This window comes from Chaetura pelagica, unplaced genomic scaffold, assembly GCF_000747805.2.
Source record: "Chaetura pelagica isolate M959 unplaced genomic scaffold, ChaPel_1.0 scaffold17, whole genome shotgun sequence".
Lineage (NCBI taxonomy): Eukaryota > Metazoa > Chordata > Aves > Apodiformes > Apodidae > Chaetura > Chaetura pelagica.
In genome coordinates, this window is record NW_009970726.1 from 6,710,481 (window position 1) to 6,725,014 (window position 14,534).

Sequence of the window (14,534 nt, forward strand, 5' to 3'; positions counted from 1 at the left end):
CCTTTTTAAAATGCTCTCAGGTTCTCATTTTACCAGTGATTTAAGAATCTTAATGTTTTATGAAAAGAAAATAAAAATGGAAATTTTACCACAAAAAAGGAAAAAATGAATCAAACTCTGGAAATAAAAGAGAGGTCAGCAACACAAAAGCCAAGGAAGCAGAAAGGGATTTTGTAGAGTATTATTATTTTAACAGGCTTTGATTGATATAAATCTACCAAAACATTCAGAAAACTTATTTTGGCTTGCCTGCCTGCATAAGCAGAGGCAAAGTCTTACACCTCCAGGGAACTACCCAAGTAAAACCACATATATTGTGAGCAGCAAAGTCTGCTATTGTCTCCTAAAACAGCCAAGACCACAGCACAGTTTTAAATATTCTCAGATGTCAAATATCCATCAGAAATGTAAAAACAAAAAAAAAACCACAGAGAAAGAGACTGTAGCAACAAAAACGGAGTTTTTAAGTAACTGAACTGCTCACTCGGTAACTCAAGGCTGGAATGAGCTTCCATAATCACAGAAGTTACACTGTACCAAGCAGAGTTAGGTTTGGCTGGTTAAAAACTGATTAGATTCTCATAAATTTAAATACATAATTTTCTGCAGTATTTTCAAACTTCAACTTTAACAAAAGCAGCCATGTTTTGTGTTCAACAGCACTGCCAACACATACAGTAGTAGTTGCCGTTTCAGGGTAGGAGGAAGCAGGGAGGAGGTAAGGATGGTTTTGTCTCACTTATGATGATCTAAAAACTGAAACAAGACCAAGCTTGTAGGTAAAATTAACACTTTTTTACAGTTAACTGGAACATTTAGAGAGGAAAAAATACATTCTTAAAGCAGAAAAAGCCCTGTTTCAAATCTACCCAATACACAAGTTAATCAAAACAGGACATTGCCTTGATGCTTCGTTTCAGCTATTTCACCTTCTAACGCATTGTAACCAAACCAAACTAGTAAGAGTTTCTTAAAGAATCTACTCCTGTAATTCTGTATCTATGAGGACTGCCATTCAAATCATGTTCACCTGAGTAACGATTGTAGCAAATCACGTTCTCTGCAAGTGACACCACAAAAGATTACATTGAAGCAGAATTTTATTTAAATAATAATAATTTTTAAAAATAGGGGATTAAATAATTAAACCAACAAGAATACATATTTGGGACTTTTTCAAGCATCAGCTTGATTTTGGTAATTGAGCATGTTTTTCATTAACCACTAGAGGTCACACGGTAACCATGGCAGCTATCCAAAAGATGAGAGGCCTCAAGAACCTTAAGGTCTGGGAAAACTAAAATACAGGGTTTATCACTGTTTGGCACCTACCAATGAAACTAACTTAATCAGTAGTCTTTCCATTTTACTAAAAGATTCAATGAACATGAATGGTCACAGATGTCATTTAGTATTTTACATTTCTGTAAAACTTAGATTTATTACCATTTCTACTTCTCAAACTACACCCCATAATAGAGGGGGGTAAAAATAGTCAGATATTGGTGCCCTTTCAAAGGTGCTCCTGATTTTTTTTCAAAAATGTCTTCATTTAAATCTTCTGGAAATTTGAGTCAACAAATTAACACTGAAGAAACACACTAAAGCTAGAATATCCTAGTATTCTATTAGTCAGTATTTTGCTATTGTAATAGATAACAGAATATAGTAATAAAGAGAAATAGAAATAAAAACAAATACAAACCCACAGGCATCAAATTTATTGTGTTTGTAAGCTAATACCAAAGTTTACTCTGGTCACAGTAACTTACTGTTTTTTTTTTTTAATCTGAACAGATATACTGCCTTCAAAATTTAGGAGCAGATGCAGTGGTCAGGGCCTGAAAACTACTTGCTCATGAGAAATTCACTTATTCTGCTAATGAAAATCTAGTCTATTTGAAAGTACTTGTGGAAACACTATTTGCAGAGTATCAAAATACTTTATGTTCTACACAGCCAAACACAAATTCCTCCATGGAAAGTTCCTCTAAACCCTTCAAAAAGCTACCCTGTGCACAACAAATGCAGAGCAAAAAATGGCTGATAGTGCTTCTGTGCTCCTTTCATATTAGATTAAATTGGAGATTGTATATATTTCATGAATTGATTCACTTGTTTTTATTCCATTTACTACAGTGCATAGTACATCTGTTCTTTGGAGAAATTTAATTTAATTAGATCCCAACTACAAAAGATAAAGACCTGTGCATGAAAGACTTTTACTATGGCAGAGCAGCATTGTCAAGGCATTAAGCTGCCCTCTAACCCTAAGAACTGGTCCCACCAGAACAGGTGCTGCTGCTGGTGCTGACTTGTATTACCTGTTCTGGAGTAAGTAAAATATTTCACTCCCTAAAGCTCTTAGTCTGGTACATTTCAACATTAAAATAATAATAATAATGACGAGCAGTGAAACAGTTGTAATCTGAATAATAATTTCAAAAGTTTCAGTACTCATAATGTTTTTCAGCACAACAGACAACGCAGTACCAAAAGCTCACAGGGGGCATATTACACGATAGGAGCAGTTCCTTGAGACAAAACAGAAATGATAAAACACACCATAAAAGCAGAAAAGATGGAGACTATTCTTGTAATAAAATTAACACCACAAGTTTAGCTAGCACTTAAGAAATCTTATAGCAAAAAAATTAATCTTTGCCTGCTCATAAGCATGTATGCACACACATCTGTACTCACATACAGATTGCAAATCAGCTGAGATTCTTTTTCACTTCATTATTAACCAGTAAGTTTTACAATCTTCTTAAGAATTTAGGAAGAATATTTTTTTAAGAAATATCCAAACACAAACCTGTTTCTTCTGTGTCTGTCTTTTCTGAGCTCCCAGTGTAGCTGACTTAAAGCTAAGAGACTTAGACTGTCTCCTAACTTTCACTGAATCTCTCCGGCGATCATATGAAAAAGACGACGACTTCTTTGTAATTTTCCTCTTAGGTGTGTCTGCCATTTCATCCGACAAAGTATGGTTACCTTCACGCAAACAGTGTCCCAAGAATACAAAAACTGAGTACCATCAACTTCCAGCAAGTTTACAAAGAATAGTCTTCAATCCTATAGGAAGTAGAACGACCCACAGGGAACGGAACCAATCTGAGACTAATTTCAGCTATTCCAACAGGTTGTAGAAATGAAAAAAGCCAATGGTCCTGCAATGCTGTATGTCACCAAAGAGCAGGCAGAACTCCTTCTTGCTGTATGAACTCAAACAGGCTTCTGCAGTGATGCTAATCTGAAAAATGTAGTGACTATCCTGCTGAGCACGCTAAAGGTGAACGGAAGGTAGTTCTCTGCACAGCAACAGGGTGTGGAAGTACACCAACAGGGTGTGGGGATGAAGCAGAAGACTTTGGGTTCAAAGCATCTTCTTAACTCCTTCCTTTCTGGGCTACTGCTAGGAAGGTATCTGAAATTCAGACTGGTGAAAGCTCCCCCAAAAAAGACAGCACTATTTTCTTCACTTTAGTTCCAAGGCACTTGCTGAAGGAACCTTAATCATGAGACAGGTGCCTCATTCATTAGGGTGCCCTGTTTTAACCTAATTCAAATATTCCTTCTTCTCTTCATCAGAAAGACTATTCACACTACAAATGTATTTGCTTATCTACTAAGCAAATTCAAAAATAAAGTCCAAGCCTATGTATGAGTCTTACCATCATTCCCAGGAAATAGCTATGAAGCTACAGCACTCTCTTAAGACCTGTTGGTATCAAGGTATAAGAGAGTATGGCTAATGTAGTCTCATCCTAGTGACACAGTGTGGGAATCTTATCAGACAGCTGAGATTGCAACTTTTGTACCAGGACTGTGTTTAGGTAGGAATGTTTCCCTTGCATAACGTATTAGTCAAGGAACACTACACGAGTGTAGAGCCCCAAGACTTGCTGCTATTGGTTTCCATTAAGCAAAACATATCCAAAGCACAAAGCTGTGAATATGGGAATTGCGCCTGCAAGCCTAACGCTGTCAGATTTAAATATATGGGTTACAAGAAAAGGAGGAAAACTGCCTTTTGACAAACTTATGCCATTGTCCAGGCTTTTTTCCAGAAACTTTTCCTTAATTTATTCATGACGCTACTTCACATACAAAACAACCATGAATAATTTATACTTGCAGGATTATCCATTGCTATAATTAAGCTTTAATATGGGCTAGTCCTCTAGAGTATGAGTCTCACCACCTCAGTTAGGATATAATCTCTGAAGCTGGAACAGCATTTCTTTTAAGACTTGCCGATACGAAGGAGTAAGAGGGTACTGTTAATGAATTCCCACAGCCAAACTTTCCTGCAATTTCTTTCTTTGTTGTAGGATGAATAATATACCTCTAGGACAAAGTGATATTCCTAAAATTAATGAAAATCTATCAGAATATCATGCACCTATTAGTCATAATGGCCTAATTCTAGATTCATTCCAGATTTCTGTGAAGATTTACACTGCGAAGAATAAGAAAGAACTGCTTCATATTATTTACAGCTCCATCTAAGTAGTAAATCTATAATTATTATGGGACATGGAAAAAAAAACATTATTCAATATTTTTAGTACAGAGTATCTCTAAATGGTGATGGGTTTATAATATTGTAGTAGTCATCATTGACAGCCATATATTGACTTCCAGTGTTACTAATATTAGACACTGAGACCATCATCATTTCAATACTGTCTGTGGTTTTTACCAAAGTTCAGATTAAAGAGACTCTTTCTCACAAATTGAGACCCTCCTTAAATTACCAGTTCCCATAATTTACAAGTATCATCTTTTTGAAAAGTAAAAATAAGCAGATAATTTGCCATTATGCATGCTTTTAACCCATGCCATTTAAAAAACATACGTCTTCCAAAACTTCTTGAAACATCTGATAAAAAGTCACAAGTAGTCTGATATATATTAAAACTTAAGGTCAAGGCAAGTCTGAAAGCCTTTTGCATTGCATACTCTATTCATGCTTAATTGCACAAAATTAAATACTTGCAAGCAAGACTGAAAAAGGCACATATAAACTTAAAATCCATTACAATGCATTTGACCTTATATCAAATACCATGTACAATACTAATCTTCACTTCAAAAAATAAAAACACACCAGACCTAAAACAGGTACAAAGAACAGAATAAGAATCAGCATAGATCATTAAATGATTCCCAAATGAAACTACAAACAAAGTAGGAAAGTTCAGTGATTCTTAAAATCTTTCAAGATACAGAAAAAGGCCTAAATTGTATTTAGTGAAGAATGTGAATAAATACAAAAATCTCCAGCAGACAAAAAATAAAAATTTAAAATAAAAGGTAGTATATTATGCTTTGATAACAAAAACTTTATTTCCATTTGATGCCTCCAGATCTTGCATTGAAAAAGACAAAGGACTCCTCGATGTCACCTCTGTTTTTAGTCATCTACAGTTTGCTTCTTCTATCCTTTTTTCAAGTCTGAGATTGCCGATGCATTTAGAGACTGCTACCAGAGAAGCCTTTCGTTTATACCTAGAATCAATGCTGGCATTTGCTTTGTGCTCTTGGAAGCAGAGGGCTCACCACCAGCACATACAGCAGCAAGATCCCATCACCCCTTCTCTATCATTCCCTTCTCTAGCCCTTGTTTCAGCACCGGGATCGCTCCAGCAGCTCCACAACACTGGCAGCCTTGCTGAGCTGAAAGGGAAGGTCTCAGCCCTCTCATGTTCCTACTTCTCTCCTTACTTCTTCCTTCACACCTCAACCACTTCCAGCAGTGAAGTCCTCTCCCTGCCTTTCCTCTTCAGCTTGCCAGGTCCTTCAGTGAACTCAGGAAATAGCAGAAAAAATATTCAGGTTTTTTTGCAAGAGGAGTCTTCTGCCATTTTAGTGAAAAAATCTGCAAAGAGGATCCAGAAAGCACCAGAGCCTGCACGAGGTAAGTGAGAGGACAGGGACAGCAACATGGGGGAGAGACAGTCACAAAGGCAAGCTGCCGGAAGCCTTAGATCTCAATATGAGAGCTGTCTGTACCTTGCAGTGTAAGTCGATGCTTCCGGAGAACTATTGCAAAATCAAAATTATTTTCCAAAATGTAATTATTCTGTGCATTCAGTTAAAGGAGTCTCTCTCTGAAAGCACATCACATTTGCCAAAATGATATTTCATCCACCATGTTATTGTTCACGCTCTCTGCATCACAGGATGCTTCTGCAACCCTTCATAATTGGCATTTACCATCTGCATTCAGTGTCACACACCCAAGTGTCCGTCTTTCTGTTGAGAATACAGAAAAGTTTGTGAAGCATGACTTTCTTCACAATGATGTCATGGTTTCCTCAGTATATCATATTCATGCATGGTCCCCACATAACAGTTTTTACAAATTATTCAATTTTCAGAAGTCAGATTTACTTGCATTTCTTCGTATCACCATGGAAAATAATTTATGGATTCACAAGTGTCACTCCTTTCCTACCTGGGAATTCTTAGTACGTTGATACAACTACTTCAGTAATACAGAAAATGAATTGTGATACGGCCATTTATCCCAAAAGTAAACAAATAAAACATGAATGTAAATGCTGTCTTCACAGAGCTAGAAAAAGTAAATTATGATGAGACTAACAATTTGGAGAACTGAAAGAGATAAAAAACTAAGAGCCACAGATGAAAGATACCATATACATACTTCTTCTTGACTGGAAAATGCACATTTTTATATTAATATATTGTGACCAGTATTTCCTCTCTTTCACGGATTTTAGTCTCATCTATAAACAGTGTGAAGTTAAAACTTAGCTTATTAGAAACACTACAAGCATTTTAATTCCATTCTTTGACAGAAGATAATGTTTATATTTGGAGCATGTTATTTCCAAGTATGTCTTCATTAAATAACAAATGGGAATAAACACTAAGTAAAAACTTTTATTTTCTAAATTAAATCCATCAGAAAGATGGACCTAAAAATCATGTGCCATTCCAGTGAAAAAGAGTAAATAGGGTTAAGGCAAGAAAACCAGGTTAAAACAGAGACACTCTTTACCAATTTGTCAGAATTTTGGTTAATATCAATCTCTAAAAATGTAATTAATATAGAAAAAACTTCAGAATACTAGATGACATCCAGAGCTCACTGTCAAACTTGAGTTTCTGAAATTTAATAGCAAATAATCACAAATTTGTTATAAAAAGGGTTCCTTTCCCAGTATCAATACTTTCCCAAGCTCAGTGGCTCAAGCAGTTATTTTAAGCTGTTACAAGAAAAGAATGCCTTATGCTCAAAATGTGTTTTGCCAAGTTACTTATGAGTAACAACAAATTGTATCAAGGTCATCCGTGTTTTCCTGGGATCCAGGGAAGACAGTTACAGAACAAGAAGAGGGAACCTGCACACTGTGGCAGAGATAATAACAGCAGTAGTTGAAATTTAATTTGATGGTAAAGTTTTGAGAAAAAAAGATAGAAGGGCATACCAGTCATGGTACTGTGAATACTAGGAATCCTACTTTTGTGTCATAAGACATTCTTTCATTTACTCCAGGGTTTTAATCTGTTAATGGCAGAAACAAATTTTAGAATCTCAACAAAAAGTTGGTTCTTCTCTGTTCATGGTTTTAGGGTTAAATTCTTAACATGCTGAGTCAAAAATAATTTAAATACAAATTTAGCTGTAAGCTTGCTTAAATGAGGCAGAAAGACACCCAAATTTAGAACAAACAACACTACTTTGGGTATTCTGATTATGTGTTGATGGAATTCTAAAGATAATACAAGTTTATCAGTGCAACTTTCATCAAATGTAAAAGCTCTTTAACACTATGGAGAAAGAACAAGAACAGACTCAGGATTACCACAATCTCCTTCTTTCTACCAGCATCATATTAGCACATTCTACCCAGAATTTATGTTAGAACTGGGGTTTTGCATAACTGCCCCTAGAAATAAGTGACAGAACAAAATTCAACAGCAGCTAGAGATTGTAATCACAGCTTTCCAGTCCTTAGCTAGCCTTTAACCTTAACATCATTATGCATTTGCTCAAAATAGACTTATTTTTGTGTTGGTTTCAAGTTAACATGTGTTACAAACAAAATGCAGTCATCCTTTCCAAACCCACATTTTGTGTATCACGTCTCCCTAGCTCAAGAGTGCTGTCCAAGAGGAAGTAAACAAAACAACAGTATTATTTAGAATTGACCATATGTTTAACACAAGCACCAAAAGTTCATTTCCTTTCCACTGCACTGGGAAAAGCGCCTAGTATGCCTTCACATTATGTGAAAAAGCTGTCCAAAGACTTTCTCTCATCAGGCTAGAAGCAAGCAGGCATTTAATTCATAACAATTATTAATAGTCTATTTAGGTCTCTAAAAGTGGTTGCAAATGAAGTGCAATTGATCTCACTGAATTTCAGCAGCAATTTGAGTACTTAGCACAGTTAACTCTACTCCATGAATGCTTACAACTCCATTTCAGCACAGATCTAAGAAATGAATCTCCATCCCATTCTCACTAACAGTATTCCACTCAGAACAGCAAGTTATTGTACATCTTTCTAAGAGGTTCAAAGTATATCTAACCAGCAGTAAGCACCAACAATACTTTGATCTTACAGTCACCTGGGCTGGATACTAACACCATGTGCACAAACACAGTGGTAAGCATGAAACCTCACTCCAGACAATACCAAACCATATTCATCTAGTTTTTATCTCTGCACTCAGTGAGTATGAATTACGCAGACTGAAGAGCTTGACTGAATATTTGAAATCAGTAAGTTAAGCAAAGAAAGCCCATTCCTTAGTTTATAGAACAAAACCCTATATGTAACGTTAAGCATACAGCAAAACACAGTGGTTATTTTTCAGAACTAGTGTTTAATGAACAGTGATGAATGAAATTATAAGATGCCAAACTTTTACATTTGCAGGTTCCTAATCCCAAGCTACCAAAAACCCAGTACATTAGGGCAAATGAATTTATTAATCATTGCTGTTAGGTTCATACTCTACATTGTTTCAAACTACCTCTGTTTACCCAACTGTTCACCAAAACGAATGGCTGTTACTGGCAGGTCCTTCTTCTCTTGGGAAGGAAAGCCTCTATTTTTTCAGAAATGTAGCTACTCCAAACATAGATATTTTCATCTCCAACGCTTTTCACCAAGCAACAGCCTAAGCATTAATATGCAGGGGAAAACAGCACAAAATTGCACATGAAATAATTTTTTTTCATTGTGTAAAATACAAGTGGCTATTTTCAGTGAGAATTCAACTGGGAACAAGTTATACTCATACATGAACTGTTAAAATGGGAGATTACACAACAATTTCCTGAATATTTTTTCCATGGATAAACAAGGGCCTATGAGATCCCTGAATAAGTACTTTCATATTACACCCAAAGTGTGAGGATCACTGAAGTGTCTACCTGTTTCAGCCTGCCAGGAGAAATCATGGCTAAGGATGACTGGGGGTTTTATTTGTTCAGTTGGTTGTTGGTTTTTTTTTTTGCTGGTGAGAATGTCTGCCTACTAGGAACTGCACTGAGGTCATCAAGTATGTTATCATCAAGTTGGAAACTTGTCAATTTGACATATGTTTTGTAAGAGCCTTCAAATGAAGGGCTACTTTTACAAGTAACAGAAATCTAAAAAAATCCATTTGTTAACCTATCCTTAAAATATTGTTCTAATTATTAAATGCACAAGAAATCTGTATTTTTAAAATAGTGAAAAAAGGTTATACAGTTGACTAACATCAAGTTAAAAGGAGTTATTTCCCCTTTATTTCTGGAAAAGATATATTGGATATTCATTGCCCAAGCTTTTCAAGGAGTTTCCACAAACAGTACCAAACATGCTTACACTTAGGACTGGCATAGATTCCACTAGTTGAAAACACATTCCTGATTCTTGTAGTCAAATGTTTTTCAAAAACAATGACAAGACAATCAATTTGTATTCATGTATACAGAGAGAGACAAATATATTAAAAAGTATATACTTCTATTGAAAACTGTCTTTCCATGATAAAACCTTAACAAAATTTGTACATCAATCACTCACAAAAAAGTTTTTTTCCAAGAAAAAAAAGATATCCAAGTGAGCATTTATTCATTTCTAGTACTGTTACTACCATTAACTGCATTAACAAAGTTTTCATTAGCAGCTTCATGTGTAGTGATATTGTGTAATATGAATGTCAAAGTTGCATGCCAATTAAGTTAGAATGCATTATGGACTTTCTCAATGAAGTACACTAAAGGGCTTCCAAGAAGCTGTTTCAGAAAGGAACAAACAGCTTAGCAAAACCAATTTTTCCATAGTTTCATGTTTTTCTCCTTTTTTTTAAGGAAGGACAACACTGAACACAAAGTATTTCAGAGAGCAACTGGTTAACCCTTACTCATCTGTTCTTTTTTAGTAAGTGACAAGAGAATACCAAAAATACAGGGATCAAAAAGCTAAATAAAGTCACCCTACCAGGCTGCATTATAATGAGCAGAACACCATCACAAGGATACTTCTTTTATTCCGTTTAGAACAGCTGCTGTCTCTAAGGTTCTTTGTATTTGTTAGAGAACAGCACATTTTCTCCATGGAGACAGTGGAATAGGAGTAAATAAATTCTTCACATTCCTTAAGGTTTTATTTTACTAATATAGTTGACCATAAGGAGCAATAAATTCATCAACAGGACAAGCTGGTTCTTAGTTGCTTTACATTCTGTATTGTGCTTATATGACAATGTATAAATAATTATGGCATAAAAATAACACTTAGAAGACAAGAAATTACATTTATCCCTGTGGGAACAAAAATCTCAAGAAACATTCTAAGAGTAAACTGATTTTCAAAAATATAAATGATAGGTAGTGAATATCACAACATACTAGTCTTCAGGAACATAAAGAACTTCCTTGTGTAAATGAACACAAAGGTACTGTGTTCAGTTTTGCAATACCCTAGACAGTTTTGTCCAAATTAAAAATATAATATATATTATGTTTATTTTTGAGCCTAACTAATTCTACCAACATCAGTACTAATTTAATTAAATCACAGAATCATAGAATTGTTTGGGTTGTAAGGGGCCTTAAAGATCCCCTGCATGGGCAGGGACACCTTGCACTAGATCAGGTTGCTGAAAGCCTCATCCAACCTGACCCTGAACAATTCCAGGGATGAGGCATCATCTGTTTAGACAATTTTTTTTTTTAACAAGACATGCTTACATGTACATATATCAATATCACTAGATGTAGGGATATTCAGAACCTTGCATTAATGAGACCTATACCAGGTTCTTGTAACACAGAACTAGCTGATACATTTGCTCTGGATGAAGCATCAAATGCAAAGCTAACAATCCAAAACTAAAGAGAACCAGGAAGGTCAGCTGCAAAATATAAGACAGGAAACTGAAAAACAATGAGTAATGACTGAAATGCTTGAAAATAATCCAACAGTAAGGTCAAGTGACAATGATTAATACAAGGTTATGAAGCAGTGTAGCAAAGTACATGTTTACATTGCACCTTACTAATAAATGACACAAGGTCCTGTAGAAAAAGGAAATTTAACTGGCAAGTGCTATCAGTAGAGACGTGCCAGATTCAGAGAATCAGAGGCTATGAGGTTGGCAAACACAGAAATAAATACTACTAATTACTAGGTATCTTGTCCATCTAAACACAAAAACAATATTGTAATAATGACTTTGCCTGTTTCAGTTGCAGTCAGAGTTTTTCATTTATTAGTCACACACATAAAAACACCCACAGAGTTTCACTGTGAGGAATTACCCCACTTGAAGGCAGCAAGCCAACGTAACAGCCAAAGAATGAGGTCCTGAAGTCACCAGAACTCTTAACTTCTCCTCTGAAGGGAGGAGCATGTGAGGAGTCAAGAAGGACATGATTCAAATAAGTTTTAATATATATACATATATAGTTACAACTTGCACCAGCCTCCTTGAGGCCTGTAAGCAAAAGCTAAACTAATCATGCAGCCAAGTGCTTCAACTTGAGATAACTAACTAGAGGTTTTAATTAGCTTTTTGTGAAATCTTAGCTGGGCACTATTTTTATGGAGGAAATTCCTGAAAACTCAGCACTGTTACTTTATACAGCTTGAGTAATCCCAACATTTCAGACAGCAAGGAGTCTCCATGTCCCAAGACTCCTCACATAATTTTTCTTTATAAAGTCCCAGTTGAAATAACTATGTCAATTAAATTTTGTCACAAGAAATAACTGCAGGTAAAGTATTTATTTCTGAAAAATTAGACTAAGAGTCATCATTTGGCCAGTTTTCAAGAAGCCTTTGGAGTGCCTGTTGCTTCCAACAGAAGCAATTAAGAATCCTGTCTGTGAAGGGAGAAGGGTCCTGAAACACATTTCCAGACTGAAGTCTGTATCTGGCTCAGATACTTTCAAGAGATTCAAGCACTCAACACATGCTGCACTGCAGAGAAAAGAGGTTATTTATATAAGATTTGTATAGTTTGTCACAGTGTTTCTTAATATGTAAGAATATGTAATTCAAAGATACAAGTATCTACAACTTCAAACAACCAATAATCAAAACCCTCTTAGCTGAGACTTAAATCTCTACTTTAAAAAAAAAAAACTCAAGACCCAGCAGCATATAATTATTTTCTCAAGTTCTGTATTGCCAGCAATTCCTCCCAAAAAGATTTTTTTAAAAAAAAAATGACCCACCAGCCCTCCACAGTTTCAGAACAGCATGTATTTTTCACATATTCAACTGGTTACACGAAGCTAAAATCTTAACATACAGATTCAGGGTTTTTTTCCATTATTGTTCCACTGTGTGATGAGGTTTTTTTTATTATTATTTTGTAGCCTCCTTTTCGTACTTGAACTTTTAAGGACCAAAAAGGCTGTAAAAGATATTATTTCAATAAAAGATTTCCTGTACTTTAAAACAAAACACACACACACCAAAAAAAAAAAACAAACCACAGAAACAAACAAAAATTCAGTAACAGGCTTCTCACATCTACAAGCAATCTACATCAAAAAAAACTAAAACCTTTGTATAGACTCCCACTTTTGGGCATGTGCAGGAAACACAGAATGCTGAGATGCCAATGCACAGTGCATGCTGAGCAGCTTTCATAGCTATTTGTACTTACACGGTCTTTGTCATCGGCTACATCACAAAGAATGTCATCAAGATCTAAGATCCCACCATCCCCATGCTCCAGTCGATGTACTTGTATCCAGTAGTTTGGATCCTGCATAAAAGCAAAATAATGTAACATCAGATATCACATACCAAAGGAAAAATGTCACTCTACTTATAGTTAACATCACAGTCCTACAAATGCTCAACATTAAAACATCTGATTAGGTCATATTCCTGTAAATAAATGTAAATTGAGATGCAAAGCCAAAGTTCTTTTTATAAATTGCCCTTGATTAGATACATACTCTTCCCACTTTTTTCAGCTCTGCATGAGTCACAGTCCTATCAGTGGCACATAGGGGGAACACAATTCCCTGTGTTACTGAATACAGGCATTATACAAAAGGTTAAATATATCATCCTCAAAATAAAGTATTTCAGACAGCGGTCAACAGGCACAAAAAATTACAGAGCAGCTGTAAAGTGGGGGTTTTCTTACAAGACAGTTATAAAGGGTACAAACCAATATTTAAATGCTATAAAATGGCCTTCTACCTGTTCTGTGGTAGAGCTGGTAAAATCCTATACAAAGAACACTTTCCACATTTTAATTAAAAGAAGATACATAAACACACACGTACATACAGTCACATATATATGTGTTGACATATGCATATGTGTGTGTGTGGTTTGGTGTGTATACATGTGTCTACCAGTAACTGGGAAGACTGGCTTTATAATCTTCATTAATACTTTTGAGACAAAAGAAACCATAACTGGTAGAATAATGTTGCGTCCACAAAGTGTCTTCTACATATAGTCAAATGACCTGAGTGCTGTTCAGTACTCAATGTTCTATTCTTAAAAGATTTGTTATTTAACAGGGGAAGGTTGTACTATAAACATACAACTTGAACATGATACATAACCTTTTCTTGCTTCTCAAGCAGTGCCAATGCCCTGGGCTGTTGTTAAGTGTCTAGCAGTAAGAGAACTTCCCTGCTTTTCACTCAGCAGGCACAACTGCAGAAAGTGACTAATTTGAGGACCTTCAAACCTGCAACATCTTGCAAACTGCCTGACCTCCTAAAAATAGTAAGTAGCATACAAGTCTTTTCAGGTGTCAGCGTCTACAAGCAGGAGAGAAAAAAAAAAAAGGCCCTAAAACCAAACTCGAATAAAAAAAACTCAACCCAAACAAACTCAAGAACTGTTCCCCACCCCCTAAAGAAGGAAAAGAAAAAAAAAAAAAAAAAAAGGTGGAACAGAACAAAAAATGGGACCACTACAATTCCTCTAAATCCATGTTTTTTAACACTTTAGAGGACATGCTGCATGAAATCTTGGATAGCATGCTGCATGAAAGAACATCAAGGGATATGCATCT

General features: G+C 35.6%; 1 protein-coding gene across 1 annotated transcript in view; it reads right to left on the bottom strand.

Moving 5' to 3' along the window:
• Window positions 1-14,213, bottom strand: part of PARD3 (par-3 family cell polarity regulator) — a 408,737-nt gene extending 394,524 nt beyond the window's left edge. The window contains exons 1-2 of the mRNA XM_010007039.1: window positions 14,205-14,213; window positions 13,155-13,256 (exon numbers count right to left, since the gene is read on the bottom strand). Of these exons, the coding sequence (XP_010005341.1) occupies window positions 13,155-13,256; window positions 14,205-14,213 (111 nt within the window). The remainder of the gene's footprint in view (window positions 1-13,154; window positions 13,257-14,204) is intronic.
• Between the last annotated feature and the right edge of the window lie 321 nt (window positions 14,214-14,534).